Raw genomic sequence first — 17,376 nt, forward strand, 5'->3', positions numbered from 1 at the left:
GGTCTTAGACCTACTTGTACCTATGCCTAGATGTTGGTCACTCCTAAATTGGGATAAGGGTTAGGGTTCGACTATTCGTGCTTAGGATCCGTCAACCAATCTCGTATGTCGTTGTCCTAATTGACCGATCTTTTTTACGTTTTTTCGAGAACTAATATAGATAATTTAAATCATTTTTTATAATATTTTATGAATTTTTATGGGTGATTATTTATTTTTAAAATTTTAAATTATTAGGTAATTTTAGCAAAAATTGAACTATAAAATAAAAAATTTATGAAGTAAATTGTAAATGGAACCGATAATTTGTTGTATTAAAAAAATTACATAAAATTGGAACAACACATTTGATATATAATTTCTAATAAGCGGAGGACGTGAATACGACGTCGTTAGATGAGGCCCTTCCCGCCGCTTGGAACTCACTTTTCACCTCTTCTGCTTGCAAAAAAGTGCTTCTCATCGCTTCTCCGGCGGCGGTCAGGTGCGTTCTCCGGCCTTGTTATTAATTTTAGCTTCGGCTGCATTTTATCTTTCTCCGTCTTCGTAGAAAACACATTCTGTGGAATTAATCTGCGGTGTTTACCGATTTATCTGCTTAGTTGCCGAGAAATTGTAACGTGTAGTGTGGAGATTCAAGAAATTGTTCAACATTTGAGCTTTGATTTTCATTATTTTAGGCGTTTATTAAATCGTTAGTCGTTGTTTAGCTGAGATCCGCTAGCGTCTCATCGGATTAAACCGTACATAAACTTTGTTTCTGTTATCTTCTCTCTGTCGTTACTGTTTGATGCTGATGTGATTCTTATCAATCCTTGAGGAACAGTATGAATGGAAATCCGTATTCTAATTTTTTGTGATTTTTTCTCTCTGCTTCTTTCTCACACACATAAAAGAGTGAGTTGTGGTGAATTGAGTAGATCTGTGTTGCTTCGAAAATCATGAGACTGAGGGCATGTAATCACTATAGTACAATTTTCTTCATTAATCAAGAAACAGTGTTTACCTGTTAAGTAGAAATGGTGAAGGATTTGTCAATAAACGCTGTGACAGCCTTGGGAGATCCTAAGGTTTATGGATTGGCACTTTCACTGAGAATGAATTTCAAGCAGACAAGATTTTCCTTTAACTAGCCAATGCTGTAGATTGAAACGAGAAAATTTTAAGGTTAAAGCTGGATGGTTGTTTAAAGGGGGTGGACAAGGATTGGGTGCTCGTATAGAACGCAGTGAGAACGCTAACAATGATATTTTAGTTTTTCCTGTGAGATCCCACATCGGTTGGGGTAAGGGTGTAGAAACTTCTTCCTAGTAGATGCATTTTTAAATTTTGAGGGGGAAGCTGAAATAGGACAATATTTGCTAGCTGTGGACTTGGGTTGTTCTGAATGGTATCAGAGCCAGACACCGGGTGATATGCCAGTGAGGAAGCTGAGCCTCGAAGGGTGGTGGACATAGACGGGGTATCAGCAAGGACGTCGGGCTCCGAAGGGAGTAGATTAGGAAGGTCTCACATTGATCGGAGAAGGGAAGGAGTGCTAGTGAGGATGCTTGGCCTCAAAGGGGATGGATTGTGAGATCCCACTTCAGTTGAGAAGAGAATGAAACATTTTTTATAAAGATGTGGAAACCTCTACTTAGCAGACATGTTTTAAAAACTTTGAGAGGAATCCCGAGAAAGAAAGGCCAAAGAGGACGATATATGCTAGCGGTGGGCTTGGGCTTGGGCTTGGGCTGTTATATTTCCTTTTCTAGCTGGACGTGGCAACACGAGTACAGGTATAGCAGGCTGTTGTTTTGTTATTGATTTGCTAGCGCTCTCATTTTTAGCTAAACAAGATTTTCCTGGTATGGATTATTATTGTGCAGTAAGCATTGAACATTGAACAGTATGAAATTGGCCAAGAATTGAGAACGAAGCTAACTGAGTTCAGGTTTGTCGTTTGCTTTATTTGAAATAAAATGACATTCATAACTCATAAGGGCATACATTGTGTATTCTCTGTTTTACTTGGCAAAGGTTGAAGCAGATATCATAGCAAGAATCAAAAAGGGTAACTTCAAAGAGAGAAGTTGAAGACAAAGGTTTAAATATCATTGGTCGACGGTAAAGTTTCCCTTATATTATTCCCAACCCATATTAAGATGATGATCAATGGGGCAATGATTGATCGACACACATCTCTAGAAATCCATCGTTCAATTTCTTCCAAAGTGGTTTGTTCATCTCGTTTCTTGCACTGCTCCGTCAACTCTCCCCGTGTCTGGGAAGGGTTTCCATATTCATTGATTTTCAGGTGATTCAATGAAACTTGATTGTTGAAATTCCAAATCAGTATCGTACATGTTATCGACGTAGCATCTTGTTGTTTTCTTCTCGTTGTGTTGATATCAAGTTTCAGGAGTGTTATACGTGAACAGCTGGAACAACCCAAGCCCACTGTTAGCAGATATTGTCATTTCTGGACATTCCCTTTCGAGTTTCCATTCAAGATTTTAAAACATGACTACTAGTCAGAGGTTTTCACACCTTTTTAAGGAATGCTCCGTTTTCCTCTCCAACCGATGTGAGATTTCACAATCCACCTCCCTTGGGGATCCAACGTCCTTGTTGGCACGGATACTATTTGTAACAGCCCAAGCCTACCTCTAGCAGATATTGTCTTCTTTGGGCTTTCTCTTTTGAGTTTTTCCTCAAAGTTTTAGAATGCATCCAACTAGGGAGAAGTTTTCACACCCTTATAAGTAATGTCTCGTTCCCCTCTCCAACCTATGTGGGATCTCTAATCTATCCCCTTGGAGATCCAGCGTCCTCGCTGGCACACCGCTCGATGTCTGGCTCTGATACCATTTGTAACAGTATAAGCCCACCACTAACAAATATCGTCCTTTTTGGGCTTTCCCTTTCAGGTTTTCTCTCAAAGTTATAAAACGTGTTCGCTAGGGAGAGGTTTCCACACTCTTATAAGAAATGTCCCGTTCCCCTTTCCAACCGATGTGGGATCTCACAACAGTTGAGTGAGTATCAATAAGAATTAATCAACTGCCTTGATAATGATATATGTTGCAGTTCTAATTTGGCTACATCACTTTTGTTCACAGTTACTCTTGCTTCAACTTAGTTTACATCGGCAGCCAAAGTTGCACCATAAGTAGAGGGAAGAAAAAAAGTTGTCGAAAAAGAAGCAGTGGAATTCACAGGTATAGCCCAATGGAACTGAAACTTTCTCATCATCTCGAGTATTTACTCAAACAACTTGCATCTTTAACTCAATTTTATGCTAAATATTGAATGACATATATTCTCTATGGATTAGCTGCTAAATGTTAAATATTATGATGTAAGAGCCTAAGCTCCACTGCTAGTAATATATTATCTACTTTAGCCTAGTAATATATTATCTACTTTAGCCTGTTACATATTGCTGTCAGTTTTAAAACATGTCTGCTAGAGAGAGGTTTTCACACTCTTATAAAGAATGTTTCATCCTTTCCAACTATTGATGTGTGATCTCATGAATATGATCTTTGTCTATTATCATCGATTCAATTGATGAAGTTTAGTAGCTTTAATGTTCATTTCTGAGTTAAAATACTGTTTGCCTTCACTTCCCTTTTCCCCCTTTCTGTAATATATTGTCTACTTTGGCCTGTTACATATCGCTGTCAGTTTAAAACATGTCTGCAAGGGAGAGGTTTTCACACCCTTATAAAGAATGTTTCGTCCTCTCCAACTATTGATGTGCAATCTCATGAATATGATCTTTGTCTATTATCATCGATTCAATTGATGAAGTTTAGTAGCTTTAATGTTCATTTCTGAGTTAAAATACTGTTTGCTTTCACTTCCCTTTTCCCCCTTTCTGTAAGGATGTTTTAAGACTAATTTCAAACATCCAAATGAGTTTCTGTAATGATTTTTATGGGGTTTAGCTAATTACTATGTGGAGTTTGTATTGAATACTCGATGAATGTAACTAATACAACGTATATAATCTATAAGTAAGAGATTCTCCAAAAGCGTTTAATAATATGAGGGGTGAAAATGTGAACATTTGACCTTTTCGATCGAGATTATAACACATTAACTAGTTGACTTATGTTCAAGTTAGCAATTAACTTGTAATTTATTTATATCGTTATGCATTGTATTTACAAATAAATGTGTAATTCAATGTAAAAAATACATAAATTGTCTGTATAGTTACATCAGTTTAAAAATATATAATGGTAGGTATGCAAAGACTATATTATAAAAATAGCTCGAGAATATGAAAACGTCTAGATGTCTCAAATATTGTTGACCAAATATTGTGACAAGCTCGGAATTTGAATAGTATAAAATATTATATAAAATGATGGTCAATAATAATTATGTTAAGAACTTTAAGAAAGTGTGAAGAAGAAGAGAAATGAATCATAAAGGTGATTAAAAGGTGTTATTGAATGGAATATGTGGGCCCAATTTGACCATAAGAATTTGAAGGAAGGAACCCTAATTTTGGCTCATCAATTCAATTCTAATACTTTGAAATTAATTATTAAATTATTTGGTGGTTTTATTTATTGGTTCTTTGCATTTATTAAAATTAAATTGTATAAAGACTTTTTAATCTACTTCTTATTATTTATTCGTCGGTTTTAATTTTTTGAAGAAAAATAAAATAAAAAAATAGTAAATGACATATATAGCCTCCAGCAGAAGGTGGGCCCCACTAAGCAAGTAGTTTAAGAAAATCTTGGACATTGGAAATCGTCACTTATTTTCGATGAGAGTGACTAATGCAAAGGAAGGTGGGCCCCACTCGGGGGTCTGTTAACAACGCTAACGTCCATAACAAGAAATTTAAAAGCTAAAATTAAATCTGCTTTAATTATTATGATTCCCCGACGCTTTGTACTTCCCCTAATAGCCCCCTTCCTTTTTTTTTTCTTTTTTAATTACAATTTTCAATTTTTAATTTTATTTAATTTTCTTCTAAATTAAAATTAATTATTTAAATTATTCAACGACCTTATTAATTTGAGCATAACCCAATAGATTTTCGAAGTATTTTTTAAATTTTAAATTAAAAAAAATAGCAACACTTTTCAATATTATTAATTATTTATTGATTAATATTCTGTTCCTAACTTTTCCTTTAAAAAAAAAAAAAAGAAAAAGAAAAAACCCCTTTTTCCATTTAAAGTTGGAAATCTCTCTTTTTAATTTAATCATTTTATTTTTAACACAATTTATTAAATTAAAATATTAGAGAATTAAAGTTTAAAATTTTATAATATAATTTATTTAAAATTAATAATAATAATAATAATAATATTCGTAGAAAATAAGATTGGACAGCATGAAAAGAGAGGCACCAATGGAGTTTCACTGCTATAGCTGACACAAGATCAACCAATCCGCCAATCAAAAAATTAGAAAATAAAAAATAAAAAATAAAAAACAAATCCCATTTCTGTAATTTTGAGTTACCACGAGGGCATTTTCCTTCTTCATCCAAATCCTCATTCTTTCCGTAGTACACAACCATGGGACCCACACCAAATTTCGGAATTAATAACTTGAAAATGAAAACAAAAATAAAATCTTTTTCCAAAATTCTGGTTCCTTTTAATTCCTTCGTTAATCTATTAATTAAAACAGCTAATGGGTTTGGAGCGATTGTATTATATTCTTCCACAACTGTGATTTAGGAGGCGGGATTTTGAGATATTTGTCCTTCATTATCTGTTCATAAAGGGAGCGCGAATCTTGAAGAAATCGAAGCACCCCATTTCTTTGATTTCTTTGATTTTGGAGAAAAAAATTAAGGAAATAGTTAAAAGAAGGAAGAGGAGAGAATAAAGTGGAAGCGGATGTTGACAAATTTCGGGTCACTTCATTGGGAGTTTGTTCGCTTGTTTGTTGTGGGTATTGCAGATTTCCCTTCTAGGATCTCTCTCTAAAAGACCTCTTCTCTATCTTTTCATCTCAAAAACTTTGAAATCTCTGCTTCTTTTCTTCAACCCCATGACGATCTAAACCCCTTTTTTCATGGCTTTCCGATATTCTTGTTCTTAATCATTTTTTATATCTACTGGTTTGTTATTGTCTTTGATGGTGGGAGTTCGATGAGATTCTGAATGGGGATTCTCGTTATTTGTTGACTCCGAGAGCGATTTTTGATTGTGCGGTGTTCGATTGAGGTACTTTTGTTCTGTTCTTCGTTTTTTTGATTATTTGATTGATGGGTTCTTTTGGTTTGATTGTTTGATTGCTTGGTTTAGCACTTTGATTGTGTTTTTCCCACTTTTTGGTTGGTTCTGTGCTGTTTTTTGGGGAATTGTTGGATGTTTGTGGTTTCTATGATTACCCTTTTGGGTTCATCATGCATTTGCTTTTGCACTGAATTTTAGGATTCTTATGATTTTGATTGGTGGTTTGCGCCAATATCTGGGTTGCTTTGTTGTATTGACTTTTGTAGACTTGTTGCTTTGTCTTTACTGAGAGGAGACTTCTTAAACACTGAATTTTCCTTGTGGACTTTGTGGGTATCTCTGGAGACCTTCCATTTTATCTGTGATTTCTTTGAGGCAAAAGCTTGAGTAGATTGGCCTGCTTTGGAGTTCATTGTCACATGTTCTCTATGGTTCCTCTTTCGATTGAATTTCCATTTTCTGAGTTCACTGGTTGTATTGCTGATGTTGTACTCTCGTTATGAGGTTCGAGTGTTTGAACTATGATGGATCTACTAGTGGTGGGCTTGGGTTGTTACAAATGGTGCCAACGAGGATGTTGAGCTCCGAAGGGGGTAGGCATCGAGCGGTGTGTTGAGCCCTGAAGGGGGTGGATTGTGAGACCCCACATTGATTGGAGAGGGGAACGAGTGCCAGCGAGAACGTTAGGGACCTGAAAGAGGGTGGATTGTGAGGCCCCACATTAATTGGAGAGGGGAACGAGTGCCAGCGAGAACGTTAGGACCTGAAAGAGGGTGGATTGTGAGGCCCCACATTAATTGGAGAGGGGAACGAGTGCCAGCGAGAACACTAGGACCTGAAAGAGGGTAGATTGTGAGACCCCACATTAATTGGAGAGGGGAACGAATGCCAGCGAGAACACTAGGACCTGAAGGAGGGTAGATTGTGAGACCCCACATTAATTGGAGAGGGGAACAAGTGTCAGCGAGAATGCTAGGCCCCGAATGGGGATGGATTGTGAGATCTCACATCGGTTGAAGAGGGGAACAAAACATTCTTTATAAGGGTGTGGAAACCTCTCCCTAATAGACACATCTTACAAATCATTTTGGTGCGTTTCTTTGAAGGCAAATGATTATGAACTCGGGATCTATATGATGAAGAGTATGAACTGCATCTTCAATGGGATTCCCTCCTAAAGTTGAACTCTTATAATTTTCAGGAATGGGGACGAAAGTGCAATGCAAAAGTTCCTTGCCAGGCTTTTACCCAATGAGGGAACTTAACAATGATACTAACAGCCATAACTGGCACCTATTTTATGGTGAAAGAGCCTTCACAAATGCACAATATCCCAATGTGTTCTTACCAAGAACTAGCACCAATGGATATCTAGGCGATGATAAGGATGCAGTGAAGCAGAAAATGCTTGAACATGAGGCCATTTTCAAGAATCAGGTGCATTTCTTCTTCCATCTTCCTGAACTCTCATACAATGTTCTTCATTTCAACATGATTGAGTTAAGTTTTTAATGAAATCTCTCATTGGAAGCCTAGCTATAAGCCAGATATTGCTTCTTGTGTCGAACTGCAGGTGTTCGAACTGCATCGTCTATACCGAAAACAACGAGATCTAATGGCTAAAATCAAATCTACAGAGCTTTGCAGAAATCAGTTAGCTGTAGACTCATTGCTCTCTTCTAGCCCCATGACATCTCAAGTTACTTCTGAAGATGGTTCGAGACGGAATCTGCCATATTTTCGTGTGGCGAATTCGTCTAATGCCAGGTTTTCTATTTCAGGTGTTGAAGAAGTTCATTCTTCTATGATTTCTAGCCAGAAGCCTTGTTTTTTTTCACTACAAAACGACATGAGGGACGTGCAGGTTCTTGAATCCAGACCGACAAAGTTTAGACGAAAAGTGTTGGATCTTCAGCTCCCTGCTGATGAGTATATTGATAGTGAGCCTGACATATCAAGTCACCATCACCACAAGGACCAAATGATTGATCTTGGAAGGGATATCAAGTTCTATGCTGCTGATGATGGCGAGCCGACTGGTTGCCTGCCAAACGCTCGTAAATTGGCCGCTCGTTTCGAAACGAATACGAGTTGTTTAAGTGATTTGGATAATAATAACATTCTTCAGGGACTTCAAACTAAAATATGGCCTGTTTCTTCTCAACCTGTAAGTTCTCTCTATGAACTTCATGAAGCTCCACTGTTTCATTCAACAGATAAAGATAGCGTAGAACAGTCGAGAGACGGGTCGGTTTTCGGTTTGCAGTTTACCAAAAGATGTCATGAGAAGATCAAGGGTGAACCATTGAGCTCGAACTCGTTCATCCCTACTCATACGTCCACACCGCAGCCTGCTGCTCCTGATTTTAGTAAGCTATCATACTATAACAGGGCTGTTCTTGGGTGTTCATCTGAGTTCAAGGAAGAAATGGGGCAACCCTCTTCTGTCAGCTGCAACTTTTGGAAGCAGGGTAATGGTAACGATCGAACTCCGACAGACTCGAGCCCTTCCGTTGCGTTGAAACTCCTCGAGGACTCGAGTTCTGTGGACATGAAATGTACAAAAGAGAGAGGTTTTAAAGAAAATTGTACATTGTTGCCTTGGCTCAGAGGGAAAACTGGTCATTTGCTGAGTGATGATATCTTCAACAAAGAGTTTGAATCAGACATGTCTTGTAAGAGTCAAAAACTAAGAACATTATCAGTTTCTGAGGGATTGCAGGATCCCAAGAAAGCAGTATTTGATATCAACTTGCCTTGTGATCCTTTGGTTGCTGAATTGAATGAAGCAAAAGTTCTCATTGATTTGAACTTGAGTCTAAGCGATGACGACGAAGAACGCTGGATACCGACACCTAAATCGAATGTCGGAACGTGGGGAGAGATAGATTTGGAGGAGGCTCCTGCAAGTACTGATGAAATTATAGAAACCACGCCCGAATTAGACTCGAAATGGCAATACGAAGCCGTAAACGAACAAGATGGGGTCATGGAATTAGCAGCAGAGGCAATAGTTTCCATTGCTTCATCTGTTTGTGACAGCCATTTGGAGGATTGTATGGACAGTGGCTTTGATTTGTTGGTGGAGATGGCTGTCTTGTATTCAAATGAGTATGAAGAAGGGATGGATTCGTTTGAATCCATGACATTGGGACTAGCAGAAGCCAAGGCAGAGGAGTATATGCCTAAGCCACTGGTTCTTCCAGGGCATATAACAACTGAAGAAGATGCAGCTAATGTACTGCAAAGCCGCCCTCGGAAAGGGCAGGCGAGGCGAGGCAGGCAACGGAGGGACTTCCAAAGGGACATACTTCCAGGCCTTACTTCTCTGTCAAGACAAGAAGTTACAGAAGATCTTAACACATTTGGAGGGCTAATGAGGGCAATGGGTCATGAGTGGAATTCGAGCTTGATGAAGAGGAACTCGTCGAGAAATGCTGCGTGTGGCAGAGGAAGGCGACGATCCATGACTAGCAGCAGCAGCAGCCCCTCTACACAGCCAGCTGAGAATGTTCCTAGTAATGCTGATGCTGATGCTGATGAGATGGGAGTTGACAATAGGAGGCTGACAGGGTGGGGGAAGACGACGAGACGGCCCCGTCGACGACAACGAGTCCCGGTCGGTAATCTTGCAACGATTGTGCTTTAGTTTAGAGATGGTTTGGATTGTACATTTTTGAGCTGAAATGCTTGTCCTTCTCCTATATCTATCTATAGCATAAACATTAGGTCTTGCTTAGATTATAGTGATGGATCTATTGGTCTCAGATTTGAATATATTTATCTCTGTTTTCTATACAAATGAAGCCATTGTTTTGTATTATGATTCAAAATATATTATGACCATCTTCCTCTTGATTTCGTTCATGCATTTAGCGGTTTTTTTTATATTATTTTTTATCGATGCCCTCGTAAAGAATGTTTCATTCCCCTCCCCAATCGACGTGGGATCTCACAATCCACTCCTTTTGAGACCAAACGTCCTCGTTGACACTCGTTCTCTTTGTTCCCCTCCCCTATCGAGGTGGAATCTCACAATCCACCTCCTTTTGGGGCCTAGTGTCCTCGTTGACACTCGTTCTCTTCTATAATCGATGTGGGACCCCCCAATCCACCCCATTTGGGGCCCAACGTCCTTATTGGCACACAACCTCATGTCCACCCCTTTCGGGGCCAGCACTTGTTCTCTTTGTTCCCCTCTCCAATCGATGTGGGACCTCACAATTCACCCGGGCCCAGCGTCCTCACTGACACTCGTTCCCTTCTATAATTGATGTGGGACCCCCCAATCCACCCCATTCCAGGCCCAGCATCCTTGCTGGCACACAGCCTCGTGTCCACCCCTTTCGCGGCCCGCCTTTCTTGTTGGCACATTGTCCAGTATTTGGCAACCGATAGCAGATATTGTCCACTTTGAGCTTTCCCCTCAAATTTTTAAAATACATTTGTCCCCACTCTAACCAAGAATATTTCGTTTCTCTCTCTAACTGACTTGAGATCTCACGCCATCATATTCTACTATAACTAGATGAGAACGATAAAAGACCCTATACTTTTAATCGTATTAGCTAACTACGAAGAAAAAAGTGAGTGTTTTCGTGAGTCTAAATTATCTATAACAAAAAAAAAAAAAAAATTAATGAGTAATAAATGAAATAAAGAAAAAAAAAATCCCTATATATATTGATAGCCACAAATTTATTTATTTATATAGAAGTTGAAATCCAATAATATGAACACAAATTGACCCACTACCTAAAAAATAAAATATTTTTTAAAATAGATTTTGATGAATGCATGGATAGAAGTGGAGTCCCATCATATCAATAAACCCTTTTTCCTCCAAAAGAATGCTCAATATTTTCATTTTTCTCCCTTCTTTTATGTCATTGCGCCCTTAAATACCTAAAACTTACCCTACACCCTTTACTCTTCTTTGTCTCCATATGTCCCTTTCTACCCTACTTCACCTAATACTACCCTTCCTTATTATACCTTTCAACCCTAAATTAACTCCCTTCCCGCGATCTTTATCTACCAAATACACTTACGCCTTTCATTCTTAACTCGGGTCTATAACAACTTGATACATCATTCCCCCCGACATACTCAAAGAATGAGAAATAAGTCTTGAAAAATAGCATAATGGACGTCAAAACAGAGCTTAACTCGACAATCAGTAACCCTATTCCCCCCGACATACTCAAAGAATGAGAAATAAGTCTTGAAAAATAGCATAATGGACGTCAAAACAAAGCTTAACTCGACAATCAGTAACCCTATCTTGTATCGTAAAACCCGAAAGAAGAAAACATAAATTATAAAGATTAAGAAAACAACATGGGAGCGTCGAAAAGCCTTTTTACCCATTAATGAATGGAATGGAACAGTGAAAGTAACTTAGGAATGAAGAAACATTAATTTAATAATGAAAATAAAAAGGGTTTCATGCATCAGCTAGCCCTAAGGGTTTCTGTTCCTTCCAGTTAACAAAGCAAAAGGCTGTAAGATTTGGCTTTGTTTTGTTCTTTTAATGAAGCTTTTTCTTAAAGGAAACTGCGTTCTACTGACTTTGTCTTTCTGTTTTTTACGGCACTTGGAAGCACAGTAAAATTTATTTACCGTTTATAACGCCATAAGTCGCTGTTTTTCATGATCAAGATTTACTCCCAAGGTAACCTCATGGAAATTTTAACCTTAAGGAAGATTTAGGGTAGTGGGTGATCTCAAAACATGGAATATAACACATAACCGAGTTGTATTCCAGGTTTTTACACGGGTTTTTAATGTGTTCGGTAACATATTTAGAATCTTAAAAATAAAATTCCATTCGATTGCTACACATTATGCTTATTTGTTTAGTTTACCTTTACCACACAATATATTCATTACTATCAATTATATCTATACATAACCAGAGAATCCTCGAGATTGTGACCTATAGAGGTCACAGTGCCATTCAACCTAATACTATCAACATTTATCACTTTAGAGTTTAGTGGATGAACCTTGTGGGTAGGGTAGGGTGTGATTAACGACCAAACAAACCCTAGTCCTGCATCCATATTGGATCGTCATCGACCAACTAGAATGGTCGCAAGGCGGTCTAATAGACTCTCGAAATGGATGTTTGTCGTAAGATATTACGACACAAGAAATCGAATCTCGATAAGAAATGAAACAAAATTTGATCCTAAACAATGGGAATTAAACAACATTTGATTCAATTTTCAATACATCCATACATGGTAGAGGTACCCAATGAGTTAAATCTAAAACAAGACAGAAAAATAGGCGACAACAAGCAACAACCTTTCTGATTTGTACAAGTTCAAGCAAAAATGAGCATATCAATAATTTCAAAAACATACACGCTCCAAAAGCACATCATCGACTAATTTAGGGAATGATTATAGATTTATAATCAAGGAATACTATCTCCATTAGTATGAAGCCTTTTGGAGAAGCCCAGAACAAAGCCACGAGAGCTTATGTTCAAGGTGACAACATCATACCATTGTGGAGAGTCGTAATTAACAACACCATCTCAATAATTTCAATAAAAAAAATAAGTTAAATATTATATAGAGAAGAGGTTAGTGCGGGGATTTCATACCACAAATTGGGGTAGTGGGTCATCTTCTACGCATGCCTGGCGCCACAACGTCGCCTAGTAAGCCCTCATCCGAAGCCACTTGGGGTGAAGAATTTGTAGGCTCTGCTTGGGACGGTGCCACTGATGGCAAATTGGGAGCATTTGGAGGGGTAATTGTGGGCGGTGGGTGAGGTTCAGGGTAAAAGAACTGAGCCATATGAGGGGAAAATTGAGTCCCAAAAGCAGGTTCATGAGCCATGTTGAGTCCTCCTCCACGAGGGAATCCAACGGTGTGATGACAGTGTTGGCCTTCGTAAGTTGTAATCACAACCGTTGGATCTTCAGACGAGCGTTCTACCCTTTTCTTCACGGTGCATTTGCTGTTGGTGCACCTATAATAACTCCTGGGAATAAATTAAGAGCTAATTATGCGACAACACAAAGAAAAGACATCTGTCTTTCCACATATTATCGTTTCTTTTTGCTTTTGTTGTTTTGAAACAGATATGACATAAAATCAAGCTTTTTATCTTTTGTCTCACCTTCTCAATGATTATAAGAAGAAATCTGGGTTTGAATGTATTATATCAATACAAGTGTCGTGTTGTGTCGTGCTACTAGGTAAAGCGGTGGAGTGATGCCACTCTAGACCGCGAGAGCCCAATAGCCGAAAGCATCACTCGCTTACGCTATGACCCGGATAAATAAATTTCATATTAGTGTTTGATTCTTAAAACATGATTGGAGAGCCTCTAAAATAGTATCTTAGGGTTTCATTGGGATTGTATTGTGTTTGTATTTTTGTCAATATCATCGTTGTAAGGGAAAAACAGATACAATGACTAACGAAAAATGCTATAATATATATTTCTACGCAGACATATTCTTCCATCAATTCTTATAGAATAAATAACGAATACCAAATATTATAGATATTATTGAATTGTACATTTTTTATGCACCTAATCCTACGTATAAACCCTTTTTTTTCGATATTTCAATACTGTGGTAAGGACGGAGATTCAAACCTTCAATCGAGAAGTTGTTACCCTAATCGTGTGAATTTATATATGAGAAAATGGGTAGAAAGTGAATGTAAAATATATGAGAAAATGGGTAGAAAGTGAATGTAAATTGAGAAATAAGCTTAGAATTAATGAGAAATAGGGTAATAAATGGATTCAAACCTGGGAAATGGACTATTTTTGACAGCCTTTTGACCATATTTCCTCCAACGGTAGCCATCTTCAAGATGATCCACTTCGCTTTTGGTCATGAATGCAAATCGTGGCTGCCGGATTCGCTTTTGCCCCTTCTTTTTTACCTTATTCCGCCTACAAAATATTTCACCTACAAATTTATAAAGTAAAAGCAAAATCTTGAAAATCAAACCAATCTTACATTTCTCAAATCAATTGCTTCCAAACCCGTCAAAAAAAAAAAAAAAAAAATCGAACCATACTATATCTAACCTAGCTCATAAACATTTATAACTTTGACGGGATAGAGATTCAAACTCTCACCTCTAGAAGCTAAACAAGAAATTAGTTAAATATCAATTTAATTGGAAAAGGAAAGGCAAGGTCCAATGCATTAAGCAGAAAAAAATAGCACAAGAAACCATAATTCATTGATTATGATGTAATTAGACAAGAGCAAACGATCAATCATTTCAAAGGAGCAACAAAGAATTAGGTAATGACAGACCCATTATGGACCAGAAACTTTAAAACAAAAATAAATAAAACAATTTTAAGTATATGCATTAAAATTAAATAAATAAATATACACATGCGATATTACATGAATGAAAAGCACATCGAACAAATAATGCCAACCATCCAAATTTTTAATAAATAATAATCAATCCGGGAGAATTATTCTTCGTTAATTTTATTCACAATAAATATATTTAAAAAAAATATATAGAAAAAAAAACCCCTTAGAGGTTTATGCTTTTAAATTTTGATTTTTCCTTCGATTATTTTTTTTAAAATATTTTAATCGGAATATTTTCATTTAACGAAGTGTAGAAAAAGAAATAGGGATAAGGAAATGGCATTCCCGCCGCAATAACGGCGATGTTGGAGGACTAGTTTTTCTAAAAACTGCAAAACAGTCCCTATATTTTCATGCATTTATATTTGTTGGCCCCTGATTTCACCGAATTTACGAAACTACCTCCCCAAGTTGGAGAATGGATTCAAGCAGAGAGTTCTTGCGCTATCTCCCCCAATTTTCGCGTTCTAATAATACAGCAAAGCAAGAACTAGAACAACCTCACGGATTCGAATACGGTTCTTAAAATTTTACAAATAAACTGAAACGAACCTGCGATTTTTCGTTTTTAAAAAGAGAGAAAAATCAGAAGTTAATCGCCATTAAAGTTGCAGAATCGGAACACGATGATGAAATATGAAGTATGAAGCATGAAGAGATCGTTTAATTGATCGGAACGGAACTCACGGAATCTCAGGCTGTTTCTCTGGCGGCTCTCCGCTCGAGCTCGAAGACAATGAAGGATTGGAGGCAAGCGGAACAGGAACGTCAGGGCTCTGTAGACTGCCGGTGGAGGTTCCGGCAAAATCGGCGTTGTAATCGGTGGCGATCTGGTCGGAGTCGAGAAATCGAGAAGGCTGAACTTCATCGGAGTCGAAATTCCATCCGAATTCAGTGAGGATAGTGGTTTCGCTATCGCCGGAGAGAAGGTAATCAGCGTCGACGGAGGCAGAGGCGAGTGAAGAGCTGGTCCAGTTAGTGGAGGAATCGGCGGTGGAGAAGTTCGGCGGAGGATCGCGGTCCATAATCGAAGCGGAAGGAGGTGAAATCAGAGGAAAATCACAGAGTTGGAGAGTGAAAATCGGAGGAGAGAGAGAGAAAGAGGAAGAAATTAGGGTTTGCAGAGGAGAAGGAAATGGCGAGAAAGTTACGTTGAGAAATGGAAAGGACGCGTAGTTTCTGAACTTTTTGAAAGGTTTTTTAGAAAGCTATGTCGCGTCAAAATACAGTTCGAGAGAGATGATAGAAGGGAAGATAACCAGAAATTTAAATCAAAAATCAAAAATCAAAATAATTTATTAATATATTTTCATTTTTAAATTAATTAGAAAAAATGGGCGTCAACTTCCCAGCTCGTACGGGAGGCTGATATTTAAGCATGGAACCGGGGACAACGAGGGAGGCGTGGGACCCACGCGCATCAATGGAAATTATAAAAGCTCTTTAATTACTTTATTTGGCTTCATTTAAAATATCTACGTGGAAATATTAATTTTAATAAATAAATAATATTGATACCGATAGATGCCACGATGTCGACACATCGCCGACTCGTAGAAAAAAGTTTAAAGGCTACTCGTCTCCTATAAAGCATCTAATACGACTTTTGATTCTACTCATTCGTTACTCGTTTCGATACTAATTAAGCTAATTTAAGCATCATAGCTTACTTCGAGAATAGCTAAATTACACGTAAAATTTTGAACTTTGTATTGGTACAATCATAGTTACCCTAGTTAAATCTACGCGTAAATTTGATATATTATTTTATATTTTGATTCTAAATTTATATCTTTATAAAAAAATAATAATAAATTTTATAAGGGAGCTGTACCATCTAAATATACATACATATATATATATATGGATTTATTATTTCTCCTAAAATAAGAAATTGAGCCATATGGAATATTATCACAGAGATGAAGAGAATTTGCCCCCAACCTTACATTATTTTATTTTTCCCTTTAGAGGTTATGTCGCATTTAATTATATTATTATATGGTATAACTTTATAATAAAATAGCTCAATATTAGTATTAGTAATTAAATCATTCATACTACAAACATTAAAAGATATAATATATGAAACTATATTAAATATATATAGGTTTCAAAAATAATAATTTAGTCTATAAAATTTTAATTATTTGGGTTCTAAAATTTGAAATTAATTTATAATTAAATTTTAAATAAAAATATATATATTAAAATTTGTTAGGTCACTACTCGAGAATTATCGAGAAACTAATTTCAAACTCTACGGACTAATTTTTAAAATTTTAGGGATTAAATAGAAATTAAATTTAAAAATTAAAAATTAAATGGATTAGGTCAAATTATAATAGAAAAAAATAGATAATGTAAATGGGTGGGACCAATCAAACATTAATGCACAGAAAGCGTAGGATTTATAGAGCTATTAACGAGTGGTTGAAAAAATAATTATGGGTCTGTTTTGGGGTTATTATCGTAATTATAATTATTTCATTATTCAAACTGTTCAAAATTAAATAAAATTTATTTATCTTTGGGCCACCAATAGAACTTTTATTAATTATTTTCCCTTTTTATTTTCTCTTAAATAAAATAAAGTAACGCACCCTAATAAAACGTCCTTATATTAAAAATTAATAATAATAATAATAGCATTTTTTTTTGTTAAAATGACTATATATATATATATATACACACTTATTTATTTATTTATTTCTTAATATTTTAAAATTCTCAATAACGTCTCTCACCTAAAATTTTGTTAAAACCTTCGGTAAGAAAATGTTGATTGATCTGAATATGTTA

General features: G+C 36.7%; 2 protein-coding genes and 1 long non-coding RNA gene across 5 annotated transcripts; 2 read left to right on the forward strand and 1 right to left on the reverse strand.

Annotated features, from left to right (window-relative positions):
* Positions 1–307: 307 nt before the first annotated feature.
* Positions 308–2,331, forward strand: LOC111454177. Of its 2 annotated transcripts, none has more exons than XR_002712389.1 (2): positions 308–484; positions 1,869–2,331. It is a non-coding gene; the product is annotated as an uncharacterized LOC111454177 (long non-coding RNA). The 2 variants fall into 2 exon arrangements; XR_002712388.1 differs by lacking the exon at positions 308–484 and adding an exon at positions 1,370–1,778.
* A 3,360-nt stretch (positions 2,332–5,691) lies between these two features.
* Positions 5,692–10,037, forward strand: LOC111454176. Its single transcript, XM_023095535.1, has 3 exons — positions 5,692–6,188; positions 7,402–7,637; positions 7,774–10,037. The coding sequence occupies exons 2-3, from the start codon at positions 7,404–7,406 to the stop codon at positions 9,847–9,849; spliced, it is 2,310 nt and encodes a 769-aa protein (XP_022951303.1). The 5' UTR covers positions 5,692–6,188; positions 7,402–7,403; the 3' UTR covers positions 9,850–10,037.
* Positions 10,038–12,710: 2,673 nt separating this feature from the next.
* On the reverse strand, positions 12,711–15,811 carry LOC111454025 (probable WRKY transcription factor 57). Of its 2 annotated transcripts, XM_023095296.1 has the most exons (4): positions 15,662–15,811; positions 15,262–15,630; positions 13,983–14,129; positions 12,711–13,199 (listed from the first exon to the last, which is right to left on the reverse strand). In XM_023095296.1, the coding sequence occupies exons 2-4, from the start codon at positions 15,597–15,599 to the stop codon at positions 12,836–12,838; spliced, it is 849 nt and encodes a 282-aa protein (XP_022951064.1). In that variant the 5' UTR covers positions 15,600–15,630; positions 15,662–15,811; the 3' UTR covers positions 12,711–12,835. The 2 variants fall into 2 exon arrangements, with proteins under 2 accessions (XP_022951064.1, XP_022951063.1); XM_023095295.1 differs by having other exon boundaries at positions 15,262–15,811.
* Positions 15,812–17,376: the final 1,565 nt, after the last annotated feature.

This window comes from Cucurbita moschata, unplaced genomic scaffold, assembly GCF_002738365.1.
Source record: "Cucurbita moschata cultivar Rifu unplaced genomic scaffold, Cmos_1.0 Cmo_Scf00016, whole genome shotgun sequence".
Taxonomy (NCBI): Eukaryota; Viridiplantae; Streptophyta; class Magnoliopsida; order Cucurbitales; family Cucurbitaceae; genus Cucurbita; species Cucurbita moschata.

Bases quoted from the DNA above. Each gene is read 5' to 3' on its own strand.
- LOC111454176 (XM_023095535.1), top strand. From the start codon at position 7,404: ATGGGGACGAAAGTGCAATGCAAAAGTTCCTTGCCAGGCTTTTACCCA. The intron at 7,638-7,773 runs GTGCATTTCTTC...GTCGAACTGCAG, and splicing joins AGGCCATTTTCAAGAATCAG to GTGTTCGAACTGCATCGTCT.
- LOC111454025 (XM_023095296.1), bottom strand. From the start codon at position 15,599: ATGGACCGCGATCCTCCGCCGAACTTCTCCACCGCCGATTCCTCCACT. The intron at 14,130-15,261 runs GTGAGTTCCGTT...AATATTTTGTAG, and splicing joins GAGAAACAGCCTGAGATTCC to GCGGAATAAGGTAAAAAAGA. The intron at 13,200-13,982 runs GTTTGAATCCAT...ATTTATTCCCAG, and splicing joins AAAAATAGTCCATTTCCCAG to GAGTTATTATAGGTGCACCA.